The sequence below is a fragment of the Melopsittacus undulatus genome, chromosome 9, assembly GCF_012275295.1.
Source record: "Melopsittacus undulatus isolate bMelUnd1 chromosome 9, bMelUnd1.mat.Z, whole genome shotgun sequence".
In the NCBI taxonomy this organism is placed as follows: domain Eukaryota; kingdom Metazoa; phylum Chordata; class Aves; order Psittaciformes; family Psittaculidae; genus Melopsittacus; species Melopsittacus undulatus.
Genome location: NC_047535.1, coordinates 14,885,539 through 14,901,808, shown reverse-complemented (window position 1 = coordinate 14,901,808; position 16,270 = coordinate 14,885,539). Strand labels below are relative to the sequence as shown.

Here is a 16,270-nt window from a genome sequence, read left to right as displayed (position 1 = left end):
TTAGCAACACATAGCACAGGGCATCTTGCAGTCAGTGGCTAAGTCTACTGAGGAGGATAATATATACACAATAGTCTTGCCATTATACTGTCCATCATACCAGAGAACATGGTGAAGTAGTCACTGTTCATCTGCTTTAACAGTTTAATTAATGGAACAAAAATCTGCTACCAACCCCATACGCCAGATTTAGTATTTTATAGCAAGATGTCCATCAGCTGCAATGGCTCAACATCCACCTAAGGCTGCACTCTGAACTTGTTTCCATAGCCACAGCTCAGGGAGTGGGACAAAGTGGGACCAGCACTTCTGAGCACCCTCAATGCAGTGCCCTGTTCTGAACTGTTGGTAGCCATGGCACCAGGTGACTTTGATTCATTAGCAGAGGTGTAAGTGCAATAACCTCCAATGGACAGGTTGGAGGTTATTAAATTAATTTGCCTCTGTGAATTATCCAGTAGGAATTTGACTATGCTTTAAGTATGGAAACTCTGATTCCTCATCAAAGGAGGATCAAGCTACTATGAACAGGTCACTTTACCTGTTAGTGATTGGATCCACACAGAGTTTTAACGATAAAGTTGCTTATCTAGTGCCTTCATTGCTCAAATTGGTTTGCTGCAACTTTTAACTGGGGAAAAAAGAACCTGCAAGATTTCACACCCATTACACACAAAAAAAAAAAAAAACATTAAAAAAAAATCCGATTTTTCTCTCCCACAGGTGTTTCCTGGCAGGTTAGCTCTATATAAAGGTTCACTCTGTTAGCAAAAAGAACAGTTTTGACCTAGAAGGGCTGCCTGCACATTTATTCTGTTGCTATTTTCTGGGAATCATTAAGACCCCCTTCTACTGCAAGCATAAGTAACAGTGATAACTACTTGCACTGATTATAAAGCAGAAGCTCTGTCCTCCACTGACACTGTAGAAATTCCTCTTGAGTCTTTGGGGCTTGTTTTATTTACTTGAAAGCTATTCACAATTCTGTTTGCTCACAGGTAAATGAGGAATAATAATGTTCACCTACATTAGGTGCTGTGGAGGTAAAGTAATTAAAATGCTTGTGAGTTCCTTAAATAAAGATGCTATGGAGCTTAATAACATTACCATTGTAATATGCTACAACAACTGTCACAATTTGCCTCTTATTTGATCGTTATTGCAAACTATAAATACAAGATTAACTGTAAATACACAGTTACAAAGTACAAATCCTAAAGTAAGTGAAAAAGACAGTTTGATGCTACTGCAGTACATAAGAAAGTTGCTTTTCCAGCACACATACAACATGAGAACTCTTAGACCCCACTAGATTTGTCTGAAGTCCTGGGCTGTAAGAGAATGCTTCGTGGGACCAAGCCCTGCTGTACAAATGACTACCCAGAGCTGGAAGAAGATGCAAAACTCATAGCCCTCAAGCACATGAAAGATGCAGACTATCTACCTTAACTACATTTGTTATTGGGATAGAAACCTTTCTGTAGAGAGTTTTCAATGCTAAAGTAAACAAACAGAAATTGTGCTAAAGTTGTTGTATTTATAATGTTATCCCTCTAGCTTAATAAAATATGTAAGTAAAATATAATATCTTAGAAGATGGAGGTTTCTGACTGCATTTCATTAAGCCTAATTTAAAGTAAAAAAAATAAATTTTCTAAGAAGTTTTATAAAAGATAATGCTTTGCATCAGGGACAAAATAATTAAAAAATTAATGGTTTCCTATGCAGACTGAATTGAATATAATTTATTTCCTCATATGGAGTCACAATACAGTGATCACCAAAGGGAAGAAACTACTGTTACTTCTATATAGGCATCTATTTCCAGGCAAAATAACTACTGTGTTGTTCAGCCTTTCTCTGAACAGACCCAAACTAGCTACTGCTAATGGCATAGTATTGTAGTATTATTATGGTAGCACCTGTAAGACATAGATCAGAAACCTGCTGCAGCAGCTGTTAATATATGTAAAATAGAATTTCTTCTCTCCCCTCAATTTAGAATCTTAAGAGCAAATCCAGATACAGAGTAAATGCAAATACGGCTAGGAAATAGCAGGAATGCACTGGTCAGCTTAGTATAGCACATAATCAACTTAACACCCATGGAGTTCTTTGGTAAGCATCATGGCTAAAGAAATAACAGTAATTAAGAAAGGAGTAAAGCAGATGTATACATAAAGTGAGAAGCAGTGCAGTAAAAACATTAAACATTCAGCTACTGTGTCCTAGAAATATTGCAGATCAATCCAAGATAGGAGCAACCTTCAATTTACAAAAGGGAAGGAAAAAAAAGCAGAGAACAGTATGTGTATACTGTGGAAATCAAAACATACGTGTAGTAGGCTGTACCAACAGAGGAAAAATTGTGAGTCCCTCTGGTGCCGTCGCTAAAAAACAAGAAAAAAAAGCAAGTGACCCCCAAAAAATAGGGGCTACTAATGTTGTATATTGTCAAATATCAGTTCTGAGAACTTCTACACACACTTTAAAGACAACAGTAATCTGAACACAGTCTTAGTCCTTAGTTTTCAAGCATATACAGGATAGAGGTAAGCAAGTGGAGGTAAGACATACACAGGTAAGAGGTAAGCAAATGGAAAAGCTGCAAGTAATCTGATGACTCTGTCACCAAAACCTGGCATGAAATTATACTGAGAAAGAACCCGAAGCTTTATGTTGCCAAAGCATGAGAAACCAAAGTTAGATTTGGTTTTCTTTTAAATTGTCTTTTAAGCTTAAACTTCCAGGAGATACTAGACTCATATTTTATATCATCCTTTGCAGGCACTGGCTTTAGAAATCCAGTCTTGATTTTGTAATCAAAGCTGAGAGCCTAATTTACTCCTGTAACTGTCTGAATTGACTGCGAGGGATGGGGCAGCCACAGCTTCTCTGGGCACCCTGTGCCAGTGCCTCAGCACCCTCACAGGGAAGAGCTTCTGCCTAAGAGCTCATCTGTCTTCCCTCTGGCAGGTTAAAGCCATTCCCCTTGGCGTGTCGCTGCAAGCCCTTGTCCAAAGCCGCTCTCCAAGGGATATAACACATTCCAAGCTCCCTTACCACCCTCAAGCACACAGACCAATGATTCCATGGCTGCTTGAAGCAGGACTTCAAGGCTGCAGTCTGTCTCTGCCCCCTGGGGCTCGGGAAGGCGCACTGCCCGGCCGGGGGGGTCTCCCACCGCCACAACCTCGGCGGAGCCTGCAGCTGACACACAGTATCAGCAACGTGCTAACAAATAACGAGACAAAGCCTATGTTTTGCACTGCCCCGACGCGAACAGCTTTGGGTTTGACACTTTAAAGTGCATGGGTTGCTTCATTTTTTTAATTTGCTGCAACAAATACCTGAGACTGTTGCTTTTTAATGACAACTGCTCCTTCCCGTAAACGGCCCAGTTCTGGAAGCTAAGATTTTATAGGAATACCAAACGCTTCAGAACCGCTTTGGAAGGCCGCTATGCAGATGCCATAACGGTACCTCCTCAGATAGGCACCGGGCTCCCCGCAGCACCTCAGGCACCACCGACAGCAGCGGCTCCCCGGCAACATTCCCTGCGGCCGGGCCTGGCCGCGGTACCTCAGCGGGGCGCGGGGACTCAGGCTCCGCTCAACCCCAAGGGGAACAGGAAAAACATTCCCGACCGCCCGGCGCCACGGAGGGAGCTGAGGTACTGCCGGGGGAGGGGCCTCACGGCTGCGGGGGCGGACCCTGCCGCTTCTCCGCACGCCGGTTCCGGTCTCGCGGCGGGCGCGGGTGTTTTCAGGCCTCAGCGACCCGCGGTGCCCGGGAGCATCATGGCCGCGGCCGCGTGGATGCCGGCGGTAAGCAGCGGGGAGCAGGGACTAGCACCTTATCCGTGTGCCCTGGGGGGGGGGCCCCGACCGGGCCGCGCCTGTGACCTTGGTCGCGGCTCGGTGACGCCCGAGGCGGTGCCGCCGAGGAGGGGGCCGCCTGCAAGGTCGCGGTGGTGCCAGCCCCGGGCAGCGCAGCCGAGGGCGGCAGGGTTGGCGGGCCCGCTTTTACCTCATCCCCAAGACGGAGTCCCGCCATGGGTGGGTGCCGGGCGGGCCGGTACTTCAACGGCCGCTGCTGCCCAGGGGAAGGGCCGCGGAGGGGCCCGGTAGGTCGTGCCGTAGAGGTCACGGCACTGCAGGCCGCGAGGGGCCCGGGCCAGGCGGCAACGGGGGCGCGCGGTGTGCCTGCAGCCGGGCTTGTCCTTCTCTGCGTTCCCACAGCGAAGGCAGCAGGACGGGTCCCTGTCCCTGAAGGAGGTGCCGTGCCTGTCACTACGGAGGCTGCTGGGGCAGTGCTGGGTACTGCCTTCGGCAGGCTTCTGGCCTGTCCTCGGAGATCTTCTGAGTCCAGATGTTCGGAGATGGAGCCCTATTGAGGCGCTGCATTTTGCCTTTAGCAAATGGCATTTTTTAGCGCCTTTAAATAATATAAAATAATAGCCCGTGGCGGCCGAGTCATTGCAGAAGTCCCATGTCAAGTATCTGCTGAAATGCGGAAGAACTGTCAAGAGGGTTTAATGGCAGAAGACATCAAGTCTTTCTGGCCTGATTCTTTGCTAGCATTCCAGATGTTGAACTGAAGTGTGATGTACCAGGCCCAGGATTTCTGGCAAGCTCAACTGTTCCTTTCCAGGGCTACTCTGGAATATGAATCCTGACTGTGCATGCAGGAACTGTACCATGAGGGCACTTACACTTGTGTATTCAGTGCTTTCATTTAATCGCTTCAGCTGCTGCTTCAAATTCATGGCTTGCTGTGATGAACCTTGCTTGCCTGTCGCAATGACCTTGTACATGTCATGTCAGGTCATGAGTAAAAATAAATTCTAGCTTAAATTACTTCTCCCACAGCATTCATTACAACATCCCTGAGAACTGCATAATTTCTAATTGTTTCTGTGAGTGACAACATGGTTTGTCCCCTTTGCCATATAGCTATGTTTAAGCATACGTGTCAGTAATGATAAGAGATTGGAGAGGAGTACAAATTGTCCAACACATTCCAGTCTAGCCTGGTAGCTGCAAAGAGGAATGTGGCAAAGTCCTCCAAGTGTTGGCACTAGAAATCTTCTGACTCCTAAGTCCCAGAAGCATGAAAACCCTGGAGAGGAGGGTAAGGCTGGGAGGCTGTGTTTTCTCTGCAGTTCAGTATTGGTACTGATACAGTTAGGGATTTTGTCTGTGGTGTTCAGCCAGGCAAGAGCTCAAGCTGAGATACCATCCCAGTTGTGAAGCTTAACGCCAGTTTGGAATATTCAGATGTCAGAAAGAGCAATTGTTTGACTAGGCCATGTCAACTTGTTGCTATGATGGATTTTGTCTTTAATGTGCATGTCAATTCTGCTTTTAAATACTGTTGGGCAAACAGAAGGCAACAGCACAAAACCTGCTTATGTGAAAGGTGGAAGAACAAAACCCACCGCAGTCAGAATGGAAGAAGTGACACTAATGCAAAGCAGTTTTTAAAACGTTACTTAAAATGTATAAAGATACTGTCCACCATATTGCTAGTGAAAGTGTGTGATTTTTTCACTTTGCTTTCCATGAATGTTAATCCTTAGCATATCCTCTGTTTAGTTACTAAAACCTTACTTCAAATGTGTAGAATGCAATGACTCTCTGTTGTGCCATAACCTTGCCTCACCGCAGGCAATGTTGCATTCTGGGTTTACCTTGTGCTAAGAATAATCCCAGGATGTGCCAGTGCACAGAAGGTTAGAGAGTAACACGGCTAAGTGTTCCTTACTCGTGTTTCATATGGATCTTTATGCTAACTTGAGATAGGGTGTTTGAAGCAATATGATTTTAAAATGCAGATTTGCTGCAATACTGTTAACTTTGAAAAATCCCATTTGTGTAGTAAAATAGCATCTCCTTGTTTTATATCCTTGCAGGTTTCTCGATTGCTAGGTGCTTTCAAAAGCCAAAAACAGGTGACCAGAAGTTTTAGTAGTGCTGTGAGTATAATAGTACCATTTTTCCTTTCTTTTTAAGAAGTTTCTCAAGAAAGTGGTTCAGATATTTATAACATCAATGTTGTTATTTTTACATTCTCAAGAAACAAGGCCTAAATAAGTGAGCATACATGCTCTTAGTGCCATGCTGGATTCATATTGGCTTACTGTCTTTGGCAATCGCATATTAAAGCCTAAGTGATAATACAAAAGGCTCCCACAAAAGACAGAAGTGGTATGAAAACTTTTCACTCAATCTGGACATGAGCCATCTTCTGAAACTCATCTGGCATTGGGCAAAGGAGACAGATTGTTGAGAAGCTTCTCATTTTCTTTACTTTGCAGACTTCCCTTCAGGCACTATGGTTACTTTACTGTTGCTTTTAGAATACCTCATGCTTAAAGTTGTGATTCTCAAGGTTCTCTTTGAAGTACTTTAGATGCTAGTGGCATATTTCCTTATAGATGTTTTACCTTCTTCACATATATGTATTTGAAGTGCCCATGGGCTTTTTTTTTCCAGTGAAGGCTGCCCTCAAAATGGCTTAGGCAGGGGCAGGCCTCAGCACCACAGCATGCACCCTTAAGCAGGACTTAATTTTAAAGAGGAACTGTGGCTTTTAATTATAAGCCTTGTAGAACAGCATGTGGAAGGCCTGGAAATGAGACTGAAGGGTTGCTCATATCTTACACAGTTTAAAAAGGTTGTAGAAGGTGGGGCACCCCTGGTTCTGTTTTTACCACAGTCCTGTGTCAGGCGAAACATTCTCTGGCTCAGGCGGAGTCCTAAGACAGCACAAAACTAGTCTTGAGGCATTCCATCAGCTATGTGCTTGCTCAACAGCAGGGTTCTTGTATCTGAAGCTCTGCTGCTTTTGTTACATACAGTGAATTTCTTTGGCTCACATTCGTTAAAATATCAGTCAGTATATATTGAGATCCTGAGTATTATGTGTGGAGCAGGATGGAAGCATATCTTGTGATTCTAGGTCTGATGCTTTATCTGAGTTGCCTTTTCTGGTAGGTAATAATGAGCCCTGACAAAACCTCTGGAGATCTTTAAATAAAGCAAGAAGAGTTGGTGGCATGGAGGATTAGTGACCACCATCTATTTATATTTTTTGATCAGAGCAGAGTACCTTCTTCCCCTGTTTTTCAGTGAGTCTGAGCTGTGCAATTTAGTTCATCTGTTTGATGATGATAAAAGAAACAAGACTGATAACATAATGGGAGGAAAATAACTAGGTACTGCTAAAACTGGGTCTGAGATTTTTAGGGAGTCACTTGAGAAGTTTGGATATGCATGAGATTATTTGTTTTTAAGCTTTTCATAAATTTCATCATTTCTAGCATGTGTCACTATTATGCAGCCTGTTGCTAATACGGGAGACATACAGGTAACAGAGCCATAACTAGGTAATAGTATCTCCTCCAGATTTCAAGAAGGCAGCATGCTGAGATGATTTTTTTCAAGGAATACTGAGCAGGAACCTGCCCTTCAGGTTAAACCTCTGTGTTTTGTAATAGCAGTAGATAGTAGGCAGATTTTAAAACAGTTTCTCAACATATCTGCATGCTGCCTTTGAAAGCAAGCCAGTCATCCTTCCTTCTGTCCAGTGCTGCTATTCTTCATAGTGCTCATTTAGTAACTGAAACTTCCTTTTCTAGTTCCTTGTTTCTTATAACACATGAAAATGTTTTCTTCATGGAAAATAAGCATTCATTTGTTGTGCTACTGATATTTCTATACCTAGGTACAAACAGTAACTTTAATCCCAGGAGATGGCATAGGACCTGAGATTTCTACTGCTGTCATGAAGATCTTTGATGCTGCCAAAGTAAGTCGCATTAGTCTTGCTGTAAGCATTATAAATTTAACAACAAATGTTAACTAGTCTTATTAAAAATGTTTTGTCTCTAACTTCCAAACGATCAAGTCATGTTTAAGCTATTAAAACTTCTTGACAACAGAAAGTCTGAAGCTGCAGCTAGTAAAAGGTGGGATTGGGATATTGAGGCAGGGCTTGAAACTGTTAGCTGGCAGAGGAGTAGACAGCAAATGCTGTATTCAGTTTTGGAAATATGAACTCAATACTCATAGGAAATCATCTTGTTGATGAAGTGATCCTGAGCAACTGGGAGAGATTGTTGTCTTGTTCATTGTGACTTCCAGTGCAGATGAAAGCATGTGTGAAAGGACTGGCATGTTCTTAGAAATCAAACTGCTACACTACTGAGCATACTCACTTCAGTGATACAAAAGTAGAGTATGTCCAAGAACTCTGTTATTGCCTGTCTGAGGAACCTCACCAGAATTTGTCCAGTTTCCTTAAAAGGAAATAGAGCTCTTTCAGGAAAGATGCCTGTTAAAAGGTTCCACATTAGTAACAGCACCAAGACATATTCCTTTCTGTAACAACTATCCACCTTGGACTGGGAAAAAGTCAATTTCTCTTTATCTAGGAAGACCTTGTAATAGTTTTGGTTGTTTCTGGGGAGTCAAGCAGGATGAGTGGAGGAGTAAAAGCTAAGTTTGTGCATGGATGCATGCTTACAATACTTTATCAGATGTGTTTGTTTTAAAAGGGATTCTCTAGTGTGCTACACTTACATTGGTTTGGTTTGCAAAGCCCTTGTATCTTTTCCTCTATGGTCCTTCCTGATGAGCCTGTCTCCACTTAACAAGTGGGTGAAAGGAACATTTGCAGTTTTCAGTTAGAAAACAGATATGTTGTATCTGTTCTGTACTGTCTTCCAGGCAGTATGGATGACAAGTTCTCAATGAATTCAGTTTTCAAATGTTTTGTCTCTTGTATACAAGGAACTCAACAGCTTTAAGAACTGGAAATGTGTAGAATGTATATTGCAATTCTGAGGATTGCTGAGTATATGGCACCTAGGGAAGCATCATGGTATTTAAGTTTATGATGATGTGTTGCTCATACCATTTCATTTTCACTTAATTACATTTTAAACCAAAACGTTTCTTTTTTTACATCAGAAATCTCATGGTTACACTCATTTACCAGAGAAAAATTGTTTAGGAAGGCCTGCACAAATTCCTTATGCATCTTTTTATGAAAGAGAAGTTAAAGCTTGAAGCAAAAGTGATGATATTTAAGTTAACATAGAGTGAATGTGTTTAGACTCCTATTCAGTGGGAAGAAAGGAATGTTACAGCTATCCAAGGACCAGGAGGGAAGTGGATGATTCCTCCAGATGCCAAAGAATCCATGGATAAAAACAAAATGGGATTAAAAGGTACATTAAAAAGGGTTAATACAAATATATTAAATACTGTTGTTTTTATTGTGACTCTTATTTAAAGCTGAAGACCTTCATTTGCATGATAAAATGGCTTATTATAGGGCACAGCATGTCAGGTAATTACAGTCTTCTGTAATTTTAAAACCATCTGTCTTTTTGAAGCCATAACTTTCATAGATCTTCTAGGAAGTACATTAAAGGCAAGTATTCCTACAAGCCAGCCTTTGGACTCTGTGCAGAATGCATTTCTAATGGTAGTATTAATAAATATATTCCTAATGGTGTTTTGTTTTTGTTGTTTTCAGTCAAAAGCTTTTGTAAAAACTCCTGTTCCATGCAAGGGTGGCAGTTCAGCCTGATTAATATCACTGTAATAGTACTCAGTAGCACAGAGCATGGCTGTGGCATTTCAGCAGAAGGGTTCAATAGCAACTTTGAGATCCTCTAAGAATACCACTCTAGGTTACTAGAGTTTCAGCTCTGAAATTCATGGAGGGATTTACCTTCTCATTCATTCTTGGGTTTGTTTTTTACTTTTTCCCTTTAGGGCCTTTAAAGACCCCAATTGCTGCAGGCCACCCATCCATGAACCTGCTCCTGCGTAGAACCTTCGACCTTTATGCAAATGTCCGTCCCTGTGTCTCAATCGAAGGGTACAAAACCCCATACACAGATGTGAACATTGTCACAATTCGAGAGAACACAGAAGGTGAATACAGTGGAATTGAGCACGTGGTACGTTGCTGGAAGTGGTGTGTTTTCTCTATTTCATGAAAGATAACTTTGCCCATCTCACTGGCCTAATACTAGAAGGTTCAGTGGTGTTCAAGTTTGCTACTCATCAAAACTATCAGTGCAATTCCTGTCTTTCAGATTGTTGATGGTGTTGTGCAAAGTATCAAGCTGATCACAGAAGAAGCCAGCAAGCGTATTGCAGAATTTGCTTTTGAGTATGCCAGAAACAACCACAGAAGCCATGTTACTGCTGTGCACAAAGCAAACATTATGTATGTCGACATTTCTTCTTGAGAAGAATAACAAATAGTAATATGCATTTAATTATAAGTAACTTAAGTGTCCCTCAAATGTATACCTTGTGTTGGTGTTACTGGGAGTAAGTAATGAGGCAATCCTAACCCAGTATTGGTAAGACTAATACACCAATGTTATTGTTAGAAAGCTTGTAATCCTGTGACTTTCCTTGCAAAGGTCTTATTTTAAAGAGTGTTAAACTAGGAAAATGAATTTAAAAACTGAGGATGGAAAAGGCACTTTGTACTGAACTGATTTCTAAGAGGTGATATTACCTGACACCACCTTTAGAAACTCAGGAAGCCTTTAGTAAATGAACAGGATTCATCCTGAGAATCAGTGTATCCCTGTTAAACTACTGATACAAAAGTATTTTAGGAGGCAATTTGAAAATTGAACTGCTCTGACTGCAATATATTTAAAAGATTATTTAACATAAGGGATAATTAGTAACAAAGTTTCTGCTAATTCTGCTAGTATTTTAATCTAAATTTATATACATATTTAATCCTCTGTTGCATGCAGTTTTCTTTACCTTCAGTATTGCTTTTTAGAACAACTGCAATATTCTCTTGCTTATTTAATTGCAGGAGAATGTCTGATGGGCTTTTCTTGAGAAAATGCAGGGAAGCAGCAGAAAACTGTAAAGATATTAAATTTAATGAAATGTACCTGGATACTGTGTGTCTGAATGTGAGTATTGATGTGTCTTAATTGTGATTAGTTTTAGTTTTAAATTCTTAACCTTAATGAAAATATACTTCTCTCTAGATGGTTCAAGATCCATCGCAGTTTGATGTGCTTGTTATGCCAAACTTGTACGGTGACATCCTCAGGTATGGATATTGTAATTTCAAATACCTCAGTGTGTAGAATGCTGTTGCTTTCCAGACAGTTATTCGGGTTATGTGCTAGCCAGATGGGTGATGATTTTATGCATTCAGAGTTTAAAACTTTATACCTCAAACTTTAAATGGGCAGAAAGGATGCTATTATTACACTTCAATTATTACTGTATGGTTGGGAGGAGCTGCATGATGAGAACATGCTTCTTAGATTAAATAAAGTTTCTGCTTATGGAGGCTATTAATGTATTCACATGGGTTAGAAGAGAAATTTCTCCAAATATGTGAAGAATTTAATGGCTTAAACTGTTACAAAGAATGCTTAGTTAGATTTTGGGGGAAAACTTTCTAATTGTAAACACTAAAATAGATTGTATGAGGTGACTGTGGGACCATGATGTTTACAGCAAGCTAGCCGTACAGCTAAAGGATCATGCATAGTCACTGAAGAATGAACCATGGTGCCCCTTAATACCTTGCCAACTCTTGTTTTACGTATTGTATTTTTCCTTATTTTCAAATTAAATTGCATATCTGAGTAACATTAACACTAGAGATACTTGATCTCTTGAAGGCAAAATACATCAGAACACTGATTCCATTCTGTTAAATGCTTAGGTAGAGTGTAAATTCAATTAAATGCTTCATATAAAATTAAGTATCTTAATCTGAACTTTTAACATAACACTACTTCCCCTTGCACCTCCAAGGAGAGATTTAGAAAACAGCATGAATTGGAATTTACATCTTAGAGCCCATCTCCTGCATTTGTACAGATAACAAAAGTAAAGGTAGCTTATGTATAAGAAGAAATGCTTGCTGAGCTTCTCTTGAAATGGCACTCTATGATAAGGCTGTTTGTAACTTCTAAGAAAAATCAAGACTCCCAGCTAATGCTTCTTGCATTAAAAACTGTTAAAGGAGTGGACAGGGCCGTTACAGCAGCTGTTAACCAAAGGAGATCAAATCAAATGAGTCCCATCAGTACTATTTCAACTCACTTTATCTAATTCAGCGTCACTGATTTTAAAGTTTAAAATTTTGAAGTTCTCATAGAAATTCTGGAACCAATTTCATAGTTCTAAGCATTTTCAATAAAAGTGTGTTCTTGAAGAGGGGACTTGAGTCACTGAGGATGGTCTCACTTGCACTGTTTTTTTTTGAAGTGTGAACATCATGCCAAACAGGTTTCTCGGACTGAATAGGTACAGCAGGGAATCTCTTACCTTGAACCATTAAATCCCTACTGTGACAAAGTTAGATCTTATCCGTTTTTTTTTTTCCCTCCAGACTATACAACTAAAGCTAATTGGGTTATTTTAGCTTAAACTTAAAATATTATTCTGCAAGGTCATCCAAACTTTTCTGCTTGTGAGTCTTTGCTTAGCTAAGTTGTAGGCAATAAAACAGTATGCTAAAATACCAGAGTTTTAAGAGCCTTGCTTATCTGTATGCTCAGCTTTGAGGGTACAGGATGATGACTGTAGGCACAGTTGGTTTTTTCTTCCCCATGTTAATTTTGCAGGAAACCAAATGTAAAGTGCTTGTGTAAACTGCTTGTGTCTGATTATCTCATTATGTCAGACTTGTGGGCTGTTTAAGAAAGAGGGAGAAAGCTAGTCTGGTGTCACTGGAACACATTCCATAAACCAAATGCAATAAGCTTTAAAACTACTAGTAATTCATCTACCTAATATCAGCTATGTTCTAGTATTTGGAGTTACATCGTAATTTTCCTTTATTAAACTGTCCCCTGTTATTAGTTCTACAAATTTACAAATTAGCCACTTGTACTCCGTTGGAAAACAGCATCTGTTCTTCCCAGTGCTATTCTCAGATTGTGTGGGTATATCAAATAAGTTCTTGTTGCAATAAACTGAGAAACAAGAACATCTGAATACCTTGCAAAGAAGCAACTGTATATGGAAAACCTTGTGGGTTTGTTGTTTTTTATATCTCCAGTGACTTGTGTGCTGGACTGATTGGGGGTCTTGGAGTAACACCAAGTGGCAATATTGGTGCTAATGGAGTTGCCATTTTTGAATCGGTAAGTCATTTTCTGTAAGGCATGGTATTAACAACTGATTTGTCTCAACTGGAGAACCTCAAACTTTTCCATGACATACAGTGTGGTTATCATTTAATTAAGTTCTGTGTAAAACTGTTCTTTACTGTGAAGATGCTGAACCTTTTACTCAGAGACAGGAAGTACGGTATGTATTACACACACAGTATGCATTACACATAGGTTTTTTGCATGTCCTTTTAAAGACACTTTGTTTTTCCTTTGTTTTGTAAGATAAATGCCCTCTGTGAAATAGAACTTCATGGGCACAATTGAGAGATACTAGGTGACTTAGTTACCCCTTTCTGATGTCTTTGAATTGAATTATTCTGGTCTTTCCTGTCTCCTTTCTGACAGCTGTATCACTGTGAAGTAAGTCCTATCTTAACTCACTTGTATGAGGATTATGTTTCAGGTTGCTTGCATACACTTGAATTGCCTAGGCCATTTTAATCAGCATTATTGACATCATAACAGATAGGTTCACTTTTATTTCTAGGTTCATGGAACAGCGCCAGACATTGCAGGAAAAGACATGGCAAATCCAACTGCCCTTCTGTTGAGTGCTGTGATGATGTTGCGTCACATGGGACTACACAAGTATGCTGCAAAAATTGAGACAGCTTGCTTTGAAACAATTAAAGATGGAAAGGTAATCTAAGGGTGTGCAAATAAATGCACTGAACTGAAATCATCTTCTATCATAGCAAAAATTAACTTCAAACATTACCACTCAAAGAGTGTGGTAATGGAACACCACCTGCTCTGCTGGCCTGATGCATGAGCAGTGCCACTGTCCTTTGATAGTAATTTTATTACCTTTGGTGGTATTAAAGCTGCCTAGCTCAGCAATAAAGATAGGCTGTAGCATTCCTTGTGTCTCAGTAATGCTCATCTTACATTTCCACATTTTTGTTAACTCTCAGAGCTAGAACTGGATGTCTGTTTTTTCATGAATGAGATTAGAAGTTTAAGTACCAAATGATATTTCAGCAGTGAAGTTTATAATGTATACAAAGGACATATATTTAGGTATGGGTCCTGAAGTGAAGGATGCTCATTTGCCTTTCACAGGCTTAGTTGTCCACTCCTTTTATAGCATTTCAGTCCTGACTGTAATATTTCTGCTCCTCTTTTCAGTTCCACTGGTTTGGGTTTTTTTTACCTTCTAACTGCTTTTACTCCTTTTTGGGCTACAAACAGGTTTTATCCAGTATTTACTTTTGAATCCAATTTCCCTTTGGCAGCAAGTGTCTCCAGATTAGAGACTCAAATGGCATATTCAGGGACACACATGCTCTGAAACCTGACTTGAGTTTGTCCTCTTAAAATTGTTGGTTCACTCATCTACTTTTACATCCACCTTTTCAAACATAGCTGGAAAGATTCTGAATATTGCAGTTAAAGAGGATTAGCAGTTAGGCTGGTTCAGTTATCTTAGGCAAGAGCTTAAGAAGCTGCTTTGTAATGAAAAGTGACAAGGATGCTTGAACAAAAAGCTGTCATCATTTCGTAAGTGGTCTGTTTGCAGCTATATTACTGTGTGTAGGAGGCAGTTAAAAATTTCTAAACTTACAAGTGAATAAAGAGGTGCTCCTGTAAAGATCCCATTTACTTCTCTGGAAATGAAATATCCTCCATCTGCAGGTCAGTTACTCTATGGAAGATAACATAGTGCAAGTTTTGTGACATGGCTACTTGTTTACTAGTTACTTACACCATTATGGTTATATGCTCACAATGGAGAGAATCTTTTTAAATTGGCAAAAAGCATAATGCAGTTAAAATGACAAGATCCTAAAATAATAACCTTAATTCCCTCTCCTGCTTTCTGTTTCTCCCTTTCCCTTCCCCCCAGCCATTTAATTAAGATCTCTCTGTGTGTCATGTAAGGGGAAAACTCATGATTTTAAATTACCTTCTGGAGTGCTTTAATCCAGCAAGGTTGGACTAGCAATGTTGCCCACTTCTTTCTTTATTTTACTATCTTTATGCTGCCAGATAGGAGCTGCACTTGATGAAAAGGTTTCTTTAACTCTGCATTTTCCATCTCTTAACTGAACTAAGCAAACTGAAAGAAGTGTTAAAATTCAGCATTAAGAGCTATGTGTGCTTTTTCTGGGTAGGTTTCCTTAAAAACAAACAACAAACACATTAAATTAAACAACAACAACAAAACAATCCAAACCCCATACAAATCCCCCAAAACTAGTTAGTTACCTTTGTGCTGAGGCTTCATATATAATTTTTACTTCCAAAAGACAAGGTTCCTATTGAAAACTTAATAAAATCAATCATTAATAATGATTAGTAAAATATTAATGATTAATGACACTGTTATTTGGACAAGAGCCTTTGCAGAGCTTTGGTCAAACATATTTTCTTCCTGTAGTTACGGTAAAATCATGTGGAAAACTGATAACACGTGGTATTGGTACTCAGGTTTTCTTTACCTCCTTCAGTCCATACATTCTTATTAATGAAGTCCATATTGATATCGGATGCAGAAAACATCAAACTGGATGTATTCCTCCTCGCTTCTATTTAGTATTCACACACAACATAGAAGAACATAATCTAGAACTGTTCAGACAAGACCAGCCCCATAAAACAATTTAGTAATGGTTTTTCTTTCTTTCTTTCAGGTCTTGACAAAAGACTTGGGAGGTAATGCCAAGTGTTCGGAATTCACAGAGGAGATCTGCCGCAGAGTAAAGGACAAAGACTAAATATTTTCTCATACTACCTGTAATAACTCCAACAGGACACAGCACACAAAGTACATTATATATGATATGTATACACGTACAGTTTGCTTGTCTTGAGAGCAAACTTTTTAGTTAGGGCCTCTCCATTAATAAAGTCAGTCCAAATGGCTATGAATGATGCTTGTGCCTGCTTTCAGTGAACTTGAAGTGCTTTGTCATATTTATTTTTTTCTATCTGGTGAACATTTTTATGTCAGTGAATTCTTTCATTGCCACTGGAGCTGTTCTACCATTTCCCATTTCACCTGGAGGTTTTTACTTTCCACAAAGAAAAGAAAATGCAAATGAACCAGTAACAGAATTAGTGAAATATAAAAGC

At 40.0% G+C, this 16,270-nt stretch overlaps 2 protein-coding genes across 2 annotated transcripts in view; one reads left to right on the top strand and one right to left on the bottom strand.

Annotated features, from left to right (window-relative positions):
• The window catches only part of CIB2 (calcium and integrin binding family member 2), a 46,063-nt gene extending 42,261 nt beyond the window's left edge, over positions 1-3,802 (bottom strand). The window contains exons 1-2 of the mRNA XM_034066175.1: positions 3,785-3,802; positions 3,351-3,410 (exon numbers count right to left, since the gene is read on the bottom strand). Of these exons, the coding sequence (XP_033922066.1) occupies positions 3,351-3,410; positions 3,785-3,802 (78 nt within the window). The remainder of the gene's footprint in view (positions 1-3,350; positions 3,411-3,784) is intronic.
• IDH3A (isocitrate dehydrogenase (NAD(+)) 3 catalytic subunit alpha) lies at positions 3,698-16,069 on the top strand. Its single transcript, XM_034066055.1, has 11 exons — positions 3,698-3,827; positions 5,915-5,977; positions 7,729-7,812; positions 9,121-9,235; positions 9,789-9,976; positions 10,115-10,248; positions 10,864-10,966; positions 11,045-11,109; positions 13,081-13,165; positions 13,683-13,835; positions 15,829-16,069. The coding sequence occupies exons 1-11, from the start codon at positions 3,801-3,803 to the stop codon at positions 15,910-15,912; spliced, it is 1,101 nt and encodes a 366-aa protein (XP_033921946.1). The 5' UTR covers positions 3,698-3,800; the 3' UTR covers positions 15,913-16,069.
• The last annotated feature ends 201 nt before the right edge of the window (positions 16,070-16,270 follow it).

Bases quoted from the DNA above. Each gene is read 5' to 3' on its own strand.
- IDH3A (XM_034066055.1), top strand. From the start codon at position 3,801: ATGGCCGCGGCCGCGTGGATGCCGGCG. The intron at 3,828-5,914 runs GTAAGCAGCGGG...ATATCCTTGCAG, and splicing joins CGGCCGCGTGGATGCCGGCG to GTTTCTCGATTGCTAGGTGC. The intron at 10,967-11,044 runs GTGAGTATTGAT...ACTTCTCTCTAG, and splicing joins TGGATACTGTGTGTCTGAAT to ATGGTTCAAGATCCATCGCA.